Source organism: Podarcis liolepis (genome assembly GCF_965112155.1).
Source record: "Podarcis liolepis genome assembly, chromosome: 16".
In the NCBI taxonomy this organism is placed as follows: Eukaryota; Metazoa; Chordata; class Lepidosauria; order Squamata; family Lacertidae; genus Podarcis; species Podarcis liolepis.
Genome location: NC_139567.1, coordinates 6735419 through 6749257, shown reverse-complemented (window position 1 = coordinate 6749257; position 13839 = coordinate 6735419). Strand labels below are relative to the sequence as shown.

General features: G+C 43.1%; 1 protein-coding gene and 1 long non-coding RNA gene across 3 annotated transcripts in view; one reads left to right on the top strand and one right to left on the bottom strand.

Annotated features, from left to right (window-relative positions):
• Window positions 1-306: 306 nt before the first annotated feature.
• Window positions 307-13280, top strand: BAG4 (BAG cochaperone 4; the record flags this gene model as incomplete). 2 transcript variants are annotated; one of them, XM_083480637.1, is made up of 5 exons in its annotated part: window positions 307-480; window positions 5989-6090; window positions 8418-8672; window positions 9772-10026; window positions 11801-13280. In XM_083480637.1, 5 exons carry the CDS (start codon window positions 307-309, stop codon window positions 12299-12301), a joined length of 1287 nt encoding a protein of 428 aa, XP_083336763.1. In that variant the 3' UTR covers window positions 12302-13280. The 2 variants fall into 2 exon arrangements, with proteins under 2 accessions (XP_083336763.1, XP_083336764.1); XM_083480638.1 differs by having other exon boundaries at window positions 475-844.
• Window positions 3145-13839, bottom strand: part of LOC310695837 — a 26235-nt gene continuing 15540 nt past the window's right edge. The window contains exon 2 of the long non-coding RNA XR_014520267.1: window positions 3145-5146. This is a non-coding gene — a long non-coding RNA (uncharacterized lncRNA). The remainder of the gene's footprint in view (window positions 5147-13839) is intronic.

The following is a 13839-nucleotide window of genomic DNA, read 5'->3' as shown; positions in this document are numbered from 1 at the left end:
GGTTTTCAAGGGTTACCCTAACGGGTTGACGGAGGCGAAAGCTTTTCTGATTGGATGCTTTCGCGCGGGATGCTTCTACGGGTCTCGTTCGCAAGACGTCAGCAACGGCTGGTGACGTCGCTCAGAGGCAAAAACAACAACAACACCCACACAAATCTTTCAGAACTCCCCTCATCCGGGAATGCTATAGCTGGCGAAACGCCTGTTTACGATAAGGCAGGGAGGAGGAGGCGTGTCTATGACAGGCAGGAGATGCGCAGGCGCACTGCTTTCTCAAGGGGACTAGGAGAGAATTAAGAGCCCTTAATGGCGGCGGCGCTGAGGAGGCTGTTACACGGGGCGGAAGTGGAGCGGGCCCGGCCTGAGCCCGAGCCTCCTCCGCCACCGCCGTGGGGCGCGGAGGGCCGCAGGTGCCCGCGGCATCGCAGCGGCGGCGGCGGCAGCGAGAGAACGGTTCGGTCCGGCTATGGCGGCTCTCAGGTAACGGCCGAGTCCTCCCCCTCCTTTTTATGAGGGTCTGTGACGTAGGCGGCCTCCCCCCCCCCGGTGTCCTCGAGGCTTGAGCGTCGCCACGTGCGCCTCTCATCTGTTACGTCTCCTCTGCTGCTTTGACCCCCTTGGGGAGGGAGGGGGAGCCAAAGGGGGCGAGAGGGAAGGAAGACTGGGCCGCCCGGGCCGCCCCATCGCCGAAAGGAAAATGTGTGCTGGTTAATGCAGGGCAGATGCATTGGTTTTTCCCCGTTTCACGCTCAAACTGAACTAGGGACAGGCGACCTGGCTGGGTCCACATAAGGGAAAGAGGGGAGAGAAAAATAACAACAATCCACTTGACACTAGTAAAATGGTAAGTCTTGTACTGTATAACTGTCTTCTCAATCCAGGCGATTCCCCCCTTACCTCCCCCTCCTCACGTACTTAAAAATTTGATTTGCCCTGCCCTGCACTCCAGTCCAGAACAGATAACTGTTATTGACAGTTCCTGCCCCTCGGCATTACAATCTAAATGGCATGGCACAAAAGGAAAAGAAGTTGGAAGAGAAGTGGAGGAGGAGGAGGAGGAGGGTGAGAAGCAAACCTGATGGCTGTAATAGTGATACTGGGTCTATGCTGCTTTCTGTCTCCTTTGAATTATGTGGGGTGTCCCATCCCATCCCCTCGCAAGCCATCATTTTAATACAGTGGTACCTTGGGTTACATACGCTTCAGGTTACACACTCCGCTAACCCAGAAATAGTACCTCAGGTTAAGAACTTTGCTTCAGGATAAGAACAGAAATCGGGCTCTGGTGGCGCAGCGGCAGCAGGAGGCCCCATTATCTTAAGTGGTGTTTCAGGTTAAGAACAGTTCCAGGTTAAGAACGGACCTTCAGAATGAATTAAGTACTTAACCCGAGGTACCACTGTACATTGGAGCCACTTGTGTGCAGGTGGGAGGACTGCAAAAACTGATTAACAGTTTGTAAGGGCAGAGCTGTGCTATGGTGTGTGAAATTTGGCACAGAAACTGCTTTGGTCGTCCTGTATGATGGCCTTTGTCAGGAGACAGGGGCAATATGTCCTTGTTAATTCTCAGCATCTCAGCAGCTTTCAGTACCATCAACCAAGGTATCCTTCAGGAGTGGTTCTCTGAGTTGGGGGTGGTTAGGTGGCACTGCTTTGCGTCTGCTCTGGTCCTGTTTGGATGGTTGCTCCTAGAGAAAGTTGCTTGGGGAGTGCTTTTCAGTCCCATGGAGCCTTCAGTAGAGTTCCTCAGGGCTCAGTTTTCTTCCCTGTGCTATTTAACATCTACATGAGTGGGGTCATTCAGAGTTTTGGAATATGTGACGACACACAGCCCTACCTCTCCTTTACATCTGCAGATGAGGCAGTGGTTATATTGGACTGTTACCTTGCCTTGATAATGAGAGCCAACAAATTGAAGCTCAATCCAAATGAGACTGAGGCACTGTTAATGGGTGCCTCCCAACAGACTAGGTGGTTGGAAGTTAGCCTGCTCTTAATGGGGTTACACTCCCTCTGAAGGAGCAGGTACACAGCTTGGGAGAACTCCTGGATCCTCTGCTATTGTTTGAGGCTCTGGTGGCACGGAGTGCCTTCCATCAGCTTCAGCTGGTGACCCCGTTGCCCTCCTAACTTCTGCTGTCTGTACTTCGGTAACCTCTAGGCTGGATTACTTAAAAGGGCTGCCTTTAAAGACTGTTTGGAAACTGCAGCTGCTGAAGAATTTGCCGGCCTTGTTGCTCACTGGGGCAACATGATTTGAGCATATTACACCTACGCTAGCCTGACTGCTCTGACTGCCAATTAGCTTCTGAGCTCAATTCAAAGTGCTGGTTTTGACCTATAAAACCTTAAATGGCTCAGGACTGCTATACCTCAAGGACTGCCTCTCTGCATATAAACCACCCTGGACTCTGCATTCATCATCTGAGGCCCTTCTTCATGTGCCTTCTCCACAAGAGGTCCAGAGGGTGGCAACACAAGAACAGCACTTTTCTGTAGTGGCTCCCCATTTGTGGAACGCTCTCGCCAGGGAGGTTCGCATGGCGCCTTCATTATATATTTTAGGAGCTAGGCAAAAATGTTCCTCTTCAACCAGGCCCTTGGCTGATTAATATTCTACAGCCTTTTAAATGTCTTTGTGGGAAAGGGGTATTGTTGTTTTTGTTTTAACTGCTTACTTGTGTTTTTAGCTTGTATTTTATTGTTGTCAAACCTGCAGTGAGAAAAGTGCATAAGGCACCAGTCCTATTTAGTTTGAAGATGTGGCTGAATCTGAAGCTATTCATTATATTCAGTTGAGTGTATGATATCCTTCAGAATCTTTATTTTGCTCTTGGTAAAGAAGTAATATTAATGTGCTTGTGCACATTGCTGGAATTGTGGGCTCCATTCCTGTCTTTCCTAGGCTGGAGTGGGAGGGGTTGGAAACAAACAAGAGGCTGGCTTCACATTACATATGAACAGCCCTTGCTGTTTCTCTCCTCTCCTCCCATGAGCAGTAAGCCAGGATTTGCTAGTGGTTTCTTGGGAGGGGAACAAACCAAAGACAGTAGTTTGTATGTAATATGAAACCAGTCTCTGGTTTGTAATTTCCCTCCAGACTGAGAAAACAAGTAGGAATAATGGAGCAGTGATGAACGCATTCACATTAAACCATAGTTTATTTGACCAGGAATATTTACGAACCAGGAAGCAAATGTTTTACCTGTAACCAGAGCGCTAGTCTCAAGCTTGCTATGACTTGTTCTCATACTGCTCAACTACCCTTTAGCATTGTATCTGAAGCAACCCCAAACCAAGCTAGTTTTCCCTTATTAAAATTTTAATTGGAGTTGTTAGCCTATCTTTATAGTATCATAATGATACAAGGGTGCTGTATAGGTTTAATTATGATCAGTGCTTTGTATATGGTGTTAAAAAACCCAAAACTGAGAAATCATTTTGTTAACAGGCAGTTGCTACAAAGCTTTCTGACAAGATTGACCTCTAATCTTGATTCCTTCCATTACTGTGTGTGATTCTTGTACAATGGCTATTTTGGGAAGACTGCTTTGTGTCTGTATTTAAAGCTACTTTGTCACAGCAACGTTTGCTGCATATAGGCCTTGGTTGCTGTAACTTTCTACAATGATGGGGAATATAATCACTGGAAAGATGAAGTTTTTCTCTGCTGGTTTGAGTATATTTCCCCCAACCCATATTCCTAGTTAGGTCATCTATACTTAGGAATTAAAAGTAAAGGGACCCATTAGGTCCAGTCGCGGACGACTCTGGGGTTGCTGTGCTCATCTCGCTTTATTGGCTTAGGGAGCCAGTGGAGGAACTATGACTAATAAAATAGTGAATTGTATTTGGGGTATCTCAAGTACTGCAAAAAGAAGCCAGCATGAAATTCAACAGTGCAGTTTTACTCACAGATTTGTATGTTGCTGTTTAATTACCAAGCTCTGATTACCTCCAGGTTCTACTCCTGCCGTTCTTTGTATGTAGGACTGCATTTGAAAGCTATCCAGAAACTGCACTACATTCAAAATACATTTGCTAGGTTACTAACTAGAAGTGGATGTTGGAAACCCAATTTGCCAGAGCTCAACTGGCTTACAGTCTGTTTTTGAACACAAAAGTGCTGATGTTTAAAAGCCCAACATAGCACGTGACTGTATTCTTGAGTGAACATCTTCTGCCATATCAAGATACCTATATACAGAGATCTTCCCCAGATGAGGTTCTCCAGTTGCCTCTGCTATCTTAAGCGAAATGGGGTGGCAACAGTGGAGGTTACAGTGCCAAGCTTGTGGCTCATCTAGTGTCAATGTTGATGTCTTTTAGGAACATAGGACAGTCCCTTATACAGAGTCATGCCATTTGCCCTTCTAGCTTAGTAGTTTTCACTGACTGGCATTGGCTTTGCAGCATTTAGGTCAGCAAATGTTTTCAGCCCTCCCTCCCTGGCAATACCAAGGATTGAACCTGTGACCTCCTGCATGCAAAGCAGATTCTTTACCACTAAGCTTCCACTTTTTAGGGGCCAAGCAAAGTCCATCTTATTTTCCCAGACTTTTAACCTCAAAGGTATTTTATATCTGCTGAGATTGCTATTAATACTGTATATTATTGTTCACTGTTTTATTGCTGTTTGCTGCTTTTGTGTATCTTGTGAAGTCTTGTAAACTGCCATGGAAAAAATAAATTTAAGGATTATACAAAAATGTGTTAATATTTTGGGATTTTTGTACTTGGACACCTTTGAGGGGGTAGCTAAGCTTGCTTGACCCAACTTAATGCCATAGCCATAATAATATACTGGATTTTTAAATGATTTTTTAGCTTTCACTTAAAAACAAAATGTATCAAGAGGTGTACAAGTAAGCTTTTCTGTAATGTGAATATGCTCCTGCATTCCAATGTTCTGGTGAGTGAATACAAAATTACTGGAAATGAGAATCAGGCCCTTATTTTAAAATTTTATAGAACCATTGGGGTTCCTGCAACAAAACATTGTCATATGAACAGTCTGTTCTGGTTCAAGTCATACCATTCCTGCAACTGTCAGTTAGCATTCTGTGCACTGAAGCTGCTTGGTTTTCTTTTTTCTTTAAAAACTTGAATTTCTTCATTTGTGTAGACTTTTTTCATCCTTGTCCCTGGGAATATTAAAAACAAAGTTTCTTAATGTGAACCAGAAGTTGTTTATTTGGACAATGATACGATTCTGTCTACTATTTTTATATCTATATACCGTAAATGCAAACAGCAGTGTAAGAAGAATGATTTCTGTCACAACCACAGCAGAGCAGAAAAATTATAGCAGCCTGGCAGCTGCTATTTGCATTCACATCTAGTTTGACCCTGAATTTGAAGTTAGAATAGCATCATTCCCTGCATACTAACCGGTGCCTGAAATAAAGTTTGTTACTCTTTAAACTGCACCATTCACCACAAATTTTTAGTCAGGCTCAACCTGCCTCTCCACTGGGTCTTGGCTGATAAGACTATCTAAGAGGCTGGCCCAGCTGCTTATTGGAAGAACTGGGCTTTACAGTCGTACCTCGGAAGTTGAACAGAATCTGTTCTAGAAGTCAGTGTGACTTCCGAAATGTTCGACTTCCAAAGCGCGGCTTCTGATTGGCTGATGTTCAGCTTCCAAAAGAATGTTCACTTCCGGTTTTTGATCATTTGGGAGCCGGAACGTTCAACTCCCAAGGTGTTTGGGAGCCAAGGTACGACTGTATTTGCAAGAGAAAGAAGGAAGCAAAACCTCCTATTACCAGAAGTCTGCTGAATTTAGCTCTGTTGCCATGGATTGGCAGAAAATAATTTTTGACTATGCATAGGTCTGTTGAAACCCTCATTAACAGTTTCTACATTCAGAGTCCTTTTAAGCTACATACAATAATTCAAGGAACTAGAAGATTCTAATATTTTGATACATTTTCAAGACATGTTGATGATTTTCAGGAAGTGAATATCTTGTTTCTTTCTTTAGGAGCACCCCCCTTATCATGGATATGGTTCGCATTACTGGAATTCATCTTCCAGAAGTCCCTACCCAAGCCCATATTCTGTTGGACCAGAGCTTCAAGGCCAGGTATAGTCATAGGACAATTTGTCTGAGAAGTGGTGTCTCATGGAAATATTCGGTTACTGAATACAGAGTGGATGGCACTCCAATGTTAAAATAATGTTAGTTATTTTCATACTGACAAGTGGTGATCATAATAAGGCTTACTACTTGTGGAAGACCTTGTAAACTACAGTTGTACCATCCTGTGTAGCTGTAGCATCCGGGTGTGAAAAGCCATGACCCATCATGTTGCAGTGATGAAGGAGGACCTTTACACAGGTTCCCTTGCCTTACACAGCAGCCTGTAAAGCTCATTAGATGACCTGTCTCAGATTTCCCACTAAAAGATCTGTCATACAACAGTGTAGTCTGTTCAGAATAATACTGATACAAGGCTGTTTGCTCTGTACAGAACAAGTTCTTCCTTATCCAAAGTACCCGTGTGGTTCTAATAAATCCTTCAATTGGTTCAAAAACATCTTGTTCCCTTTGCTACTAAAGGCAGACTTGCTGGAGACTGGTGATATCCTCGGAAGCAACTATATCTTAGTTTTACTTCTTTAGAATAATACTAGTATAGACTTTGAAAGGAGCATTAATAACCGATTCTTGGGGAAATAAGGATTGTAAAAAAGTGAGCATGCCTTAGCAGTGATTAATACCATTAAGCTTTGTCTTTGAAATCAAGACTTTGCTGCTATCATCTTCTACATACATTCTGATAGGATAAATTAACCTGAAGGCCCAAGCTAATAGCACCATGTACCAGTAATATGCCATTCTCCTTTAATAGTCCTTTCAAAGTGCATCCCTAAGTATAAATATTTCATTTGTTGCCACCTCCCAGATAAGGGTTGTTATCTGATTACTAAAGAACTTGATAAGAGTTCAGTTTGTAAATGTGCACTGAAGTTTGCTAATTATTGCTGGGCTACAATAATGAAGAAATGCTACTTAAGGGCAATTGTGGCATAGTGGCTTTGATCTGGAGATCTGAGTTCAGACCATGCTCAGATCTGAAGTTCAACCAATGGATTTAGGCAAAGTACACTTGTTACATATTTCTGTTGCACTGTTGGGTGTTCATAGTGTTTTGTTTACTATTAAAAATATGCTATATAAATATTGTATACATACACATATTTATGTAAGCTATATTTGTAACTTGTACACTAAATTATGTTATAAATGTTTCCCTCAAACATTTATTTTCCATTTGGATTAAACAAGTGGGCCTGATTTTAGTACAGATCTGAGGCTATAATATAGATGAGCATTGTGTCATATTTAAGATGGGAAGGGTTTAAGGTGAAGTTTGGGCATAGGCAAGAATTTAAACCAGGGTCTTAGTCACTACTTTATACCAATTCTCAACCTAGCCAACCACATCAGCTTGTTAATAAGAATAAAACCATGCTGCCCCACCTGCCACATTAAGTTCTTTGGAGGACAAGCAGGGTGCATTTTTAATACATTTTAAAAAGCAGAACTTGCTTCAGAGCTGGAGAACATGTGAGTTGAAAGCAACCAACCAAAATAGGTGGGAAATTGTTTCCAAAATGGTTATGCAAGCTAGAAATTGGGTGATCGCAGAGAAAATCTGCAAGAGTGCGCAATCTCTTGCAAGTAAGTGTTGTTCAAACATTTCCAGAAATCACTGATGGAAAGATGGCAAATCTCTTCTCAGAGGCACTAAAACTTCTAATATATTCCCACTAGAGGGCACTTGGTGGTTTACTATCTCTTCGGCAGGGCGACCATTTCACATTTATTGAGTACTGCAACTCTGCAAGGCAGAGTACCAGGAGATGAGGTTCCATCCTTTTGGGTTTACAATATGAATAAGAGAGCTGTGATTCATTAAGCCCAGATAACAAACCCTATGAAAATGTGTGGTCTAAATGACCAGGAATGCAGACTTCTCAGGATCCCTCGGCACTTGGCAGAAATCTGACAGCCAATTTTCGTGTTGCTTAGGTAAGCAGAGTCTGTACTAGCCACTGTTGGAATAGTATTGCTGCCTTGCCTGGTTCCAAAGGGAATTCTTGATGTTGAGGGATGCAACAAATTCTGCATTGAAACAGGATTGTGCATAGCAGGGCCCACACACCATTCTATGCTACCTGTAACTGAAGGCCTGCATGGTCAAGAAAAAGCTCAGTGGATGTGGCTTCTACATTCACTGCAGAAATGACACCTACTGAGCTTTATTTTATAAAAAATAAAGGAACCATCTTTGGCCCAGGAATTGATAGCATAACTAGCTCTTGTCCAGAAGTTCCTGAGACATAATACTTGATTTGCTGTGCAATCAAGGTTGGTTTTAAATAATTTACCCTCTTATCTTCTAGGGAATTGATCCTTCCTACACAAATGGTGTTTATGGCACTCCATACTCTACTTCTGGGACTGGACCACCATATTCCAATATCCCACAATCAAATGCCTACTATTCCTCAGGGCATCCTCATGCACCATATTCCACAGAGTCTCCCAATGTATATAGATCACCATCACCAGCTTCTAACTGGAACTACCCACCACCAGACTGCCCAGCTGAAGGTTCCATGGTGAGGAGGCAAATGCCAGGATATTCTCCTCCACAGGTAAGGATCTAGTGTGGGCTGGTGACATAATCTCATATAACTGATTGGCTGCATCCTTCTACCATTGACATACTATTAAATTATTATTGTATTCAACATTCATAGACCTTAATCTGTTATGCCAGATGCTTATACAACCATCTCTTAAAGCTCCAAAACCTATAAGTTACTGTTTTTCCTGGTAACTATCTCCATTCCAATCCTTTGCAAGCTTACTCGGAGTTCATGTGGTGATTGAGGTGATGGGACTTCCTTCCTGGCATTCATGTCTTAAGTTACAGCTTATTTTGTACTCTCAGTATCCAGCATGATCAGATACTTTTAAAACTAAACTCTTTTTGCAAATTCCCTGCACAGAACAATACTGTTGTTGTTCTTTAGTCGTTTAGTCATGTCAGGACAATACTACAGTTTAGTAAATACAGTGATACCTTGGTTCTCGAACGCAATCCGTTCTGGAAGACCGTTTGAGTTCCGAAACGTTTGAAAACTGAAGCACAAAGGGCTGTCTGCATATTCAATTGGGAAATTGAAAAATATGCAGTGGAAGCCGTTTAACTTCTGAGGCACGTTCAAAAACCGAAGCATTTACTTCTGGGTTTTCGGCGCTCAGGTTCCGAAATGTTCGTCAACGGAGACATTCAAGAACCAAGGTAACACTGTATTGTCAAAAGCAACATATTCTTGCTGATATAGTGGTGGAGGGGAGCAGGGGCTTGGCTAGGTGTCATATAGGCACAAACAGCACTGTCTACACCCAGTGCCCAAACGATATTCCCTAGCCTGTCTTCAGTTTGGAACTGGTTAGAGAAGTAGGGTTTCCCTCCCATTGTTTTATTGTACCATCAGAAGGGCCAGCTACAAGGACATTCCTTGCCTTTATTCATCAGCTCTAAGTTGGAGACACAAGGCTTGAGTTTTTCTCGCCATCCTCACCAAAACGTGTGAACTCTTGCCTTGACAAGCTGAATTGTGGATCCCTGCTTCTGCAGTTAACTGCCAGCTTAGTCTTATTTGGTGGGTCTCAACATTTAATTAATCAATGTGTTCTCATAGGCCACATGAAGAAACCATATCTCATTTTTCCTTCGGCCTGCAGACACCAAACTTTCCAGTCCCACCCTATCCGTATGGCGACTGCAATCACAGCATTCCACAACAGAGGCCCCCGCCACCTCCTCAGCCAAGACTTCAGGATACAAACTGGAGACCTCCTCTCCAGTATGGAATGCATCCTCCGTATGGTTGGTCTCCTTCATCAACAGGACATGGGAATCAATATGTTGCAGAATCCTCTCCTCCATGGCCTCCTAGTGGAGTATCTGCTCCACATGCTCCAAATAACAATGCAAAGGTAATTTTTGAGGGGAGGCAGTCTCTCCCCAATGCTTGTCCTCTGTTCATTGTTGGGAAGCTTTTTGTATCAATGGCTATTATATAAAATCTGCTTCCTAACTAAAGAAACAAATAAGTTTATCATTGGTATTAGCTTATTTAATGGGTTATCTTTTGAATAAATTTGTATATGGGTAAAAGTATTGCTGCAGAAAACAGGATTCTTTGTTTTTAGATCAAAATGTATTGTAGCAAGCATCATATTTAGAAGAGCAATTCTGCCTAAGTGTGAGGGAAGAGAGAATATTTCTTAGGATGATGCCTGCCACCTGCAGTTTTTAAGGCATCTGTATTTGGGCAGTGGGGAGAGAAATGGTGCCCAGTTAATTGGCACTGTTTTGGTCAATTCATAGGCTTTTTTTAATCTGCTGATCTGATTATGTTGTAGCCCAGTTCCAGACCTCCGGAACGAATTAAGTATGTAACCAGAGGTACCACTGTAATGAGAAGTTTTCCCAGCTAATGTTCTTCATGAAACAACATGCTTTGACCAAACCCATAAAACCATAAAGTTTCAGATTTTATGAAATTCAACCAAGAGTGTTCCACAGGGTGGATGCCGCCACCACAAAGATCCTACTCCTTGTTGCCACCCATTAGGCTTCACATTGTTGAGGAATACAGAGTAGGGCTGATGGAACAGATATGAAGGGAATCACTCTGGAAGAAGGTACCTACATCTCATACCTTTCAGGCCTTCATACATGAACAAATCTTGAAGTTCTGGCATCCTTTGCTTAATGCAAGTAGTGAAGGAATAATTTGGTGCTGCTATATTAAGCTTATGTTCTTTTCTGTAGATCACCTTTCACCTCTAGCAAAGCCTAAAGTGGTAGGTGCTAGCTTAGCCAAGCTCCACCTTAAGCCATCTGAAACGGGAATATAACTTTCTCCTCAAGTGTCTCCTAAGCTTGGAACCCACAGGCAAGCTTTCCAGCCCTTAACCCTCCCTGTGTACTTGCTTATAGGCAGACAGATGTGACCTTTTGTCCGTTTCCAAGAGCTGTGAATTGTTACCTGGACCTTCTTGGAAGGGCTGTGCTTTCCCCCTTTGCTTGTTATTGTAAGGTACACAAGAACAGTCTACATCATTATCCCCTGGCCAACTTGTACCCTTGTTCCTTTTATCAGCCAAGGGATTTTCTCAGCTAGGACATAGGCCCTCTTATGCTTCTGTAGACATTATAGCATAGACAGATCTAGTTTGCATTTTCAGTAGGATAGGAGCAATTTCCCCCTTGGCTAGTGAAGCCACCCTTCATTAATTACAGGAGTGGGCAACCTTCAGTGCATGAGCTGGATGCAGCCTCTTGGTCATTTCTTTAAGGTCCCACTTCCCTGCTGCTGAGCTGTTTCTTGCTATTCAGTTGAGAGAGAAAAAACCTCAAGAGCCTAGTCTGCCAAGTATCTAGTATTCTTTCCCCCCCTTTTGGAACTGTTTATGGGTTGCAGGGCCTATGCAGGTCACCTGGGATTCAAGTTATTATGTCATTCCACATTGTGATGTCAATCTGACAGGCTCAAAGTGCAAGTCCTGTCCCTAGTGTCTTTCAGTGCTTGGACCTTTTTGCACTGACATCCTGAGCATGCAGACCTTACTGATAAGCACAGAGGCAGCCTGGCAGTATTGGCAGCCCAAGGATCTGTGTGCACAGCACCTTTGCTTCAGGATGTGGGGTAATGGGATTGTTAGAGGTGGACACCATGTTGAAGGCTCTTGTTTTCTTCTTTAGGACTCTTATAACCAATTGGAGCAAGGAAGTGACCAGCAGGGCTACTTTTCTGAAGCCAGTAACCTGCCTTCTGGGACCATGAATGACTACAAGCCGGCGCAGTTTGATACTAAGCCATCTGCTTCCAACCCCAAAGTGCAGTATAGTGCGCAGCCCCAGCTGTATGATAATGTACATAGGAAACCATCTGTGACTGCTGACCATGGACCAGGATCTAAAACCAGTATTCAGACTCCATCAGAGATACCAGATGTGCCATCAGGCATACAAAAGGTTATGCAAGTTATGGAGGGTGTTGAGCAGTTGGAGGAGGAGGTGGACGAATTTGTAGGGAAAAAGACAGACAAGGACTACTGGCTGCTGGAGGAAATGCTGACCAAGAAGTTGTTGGAGCTGGACTCTGTGGAGACGGGTGGTCAGGACAATGTACGGCAGGCAAGGAAAGAGGCCGTTCACAGAATCCAGGCCATACTGGAAGAACTGGAAAGAAAGGGGCTTTAATGTAGGTAATAATCCTCAGGCCTCCAGTCTTTGAATGCCCAGAGATATCTAGCTTTGTCCGATTCTCAGCCCTCTTTACCACCCAAAGCAATAAGTGGGGACTTGCATTTTAATTTTAAAGTAACATCACTGGTTAGTTGGTTGTGACTAAATGACGATTTCAAACCCAAAGTTTTGGTGATCCTACCAATGAATGCAGGAGAAGGGATGAAGTGCTGACCCTGGTGACTGAAGACTTCAGCTATAGCAGCCTTGATGGATATTGCCACATTTTCCCAGCCGCAGAAGGAAAACACTCGAGTAAAAGACATTTTGGTACCAGAGCGTGCATCTCTGAAGAGATCTCTTGGAAAACCAAGGACTTCAGCTGCTCAAGTAACATGCCAAAATTTGTAAGGTACAAAGACTTTTCAGTCACAACCCAGCGCCAGTAAAACCAAGACTTCGTCTCCCTAGCTGCTGCTCTTGTGTATTATTTCCGCCTTCCTCACTCCTTGCCATATAAATTGTGTAGTGTTTGGTAACTTTTCGGGTACTTTCTGTTAAAGTGCAACCATACAGTATGGCAGCCAAAACCAATAGATGTTTTATGCTATATTTTCTCCTTTATCATGCAGATATAATCCACACTGCTTTTTCATAAGGTAGGCAGAAGGAAATGCTTTGATCATTGCAAATAAAAGACTGATTGTAGGAACTGTGGGCCGGAGGCATTTCAGGACAATTGTACTTAATTGTGATGTCACAGTTTTTTGTATTCCACTTTTAATCTTGTAACTGATTGAGTATGATCAACTCTATCTATAGTTGGCAGGGAGGGCTACTGCTGTGAATCTTTTAACTCCTCACAAAGTGGTTGTTGCTCCAAACACAAGAAATAAACCACTTAGTTTTAAAACATACACTTATTGCAAGGCATCTTCAAGTAAGAACAGTATTGGTGTATCAGATCATTAAAAATGATGAATTGGGTATTAAATGAATTGTGCAGTGTTCTGTTTTGAGTGACCAATTTTATGAGCGAATGCCTGTCTGTATAAATGAGAGGGGCATTTATAATGGCACAATGGGATTACACCCTGGATACACTAAAGTTGTTTCCTGTGGCATGATACTTGGGACGTCTTTCTTAAGAGAAAGTATGGCCTGGTTTTTAATACTTGGCTACTGAATCGCGCGTCTATGAATTTGTGTAGTCCTCCATAATGCCCAGTTGCACCATTGGCTGTCCTAGCAGTGAGTTTATGAAGTGTCAGAATATTATGTTTAGATTCATTGGGTTTTATTTCAAAAGGTTGCACCACCTTTCTTCTACAAGTAGTGTTTGAGGGGACATAAATTTGTATGTGGCCTTGGTAATAACAGCATCATGAAAAACCATCAGGTAAGCAGTGTGGGTGGCAAGAGATCGAGACAAGCTGTTTAGAGGAGAGTAGGAGGTGCTTCAGAGAGCAGGTTGCTCTCTGAAGTGCCACCCACCCTCATTTAAAAGAGGTTGGGTGAGCTGTGAGAGGATAGTTGACAGGGTTGGTCAGGTG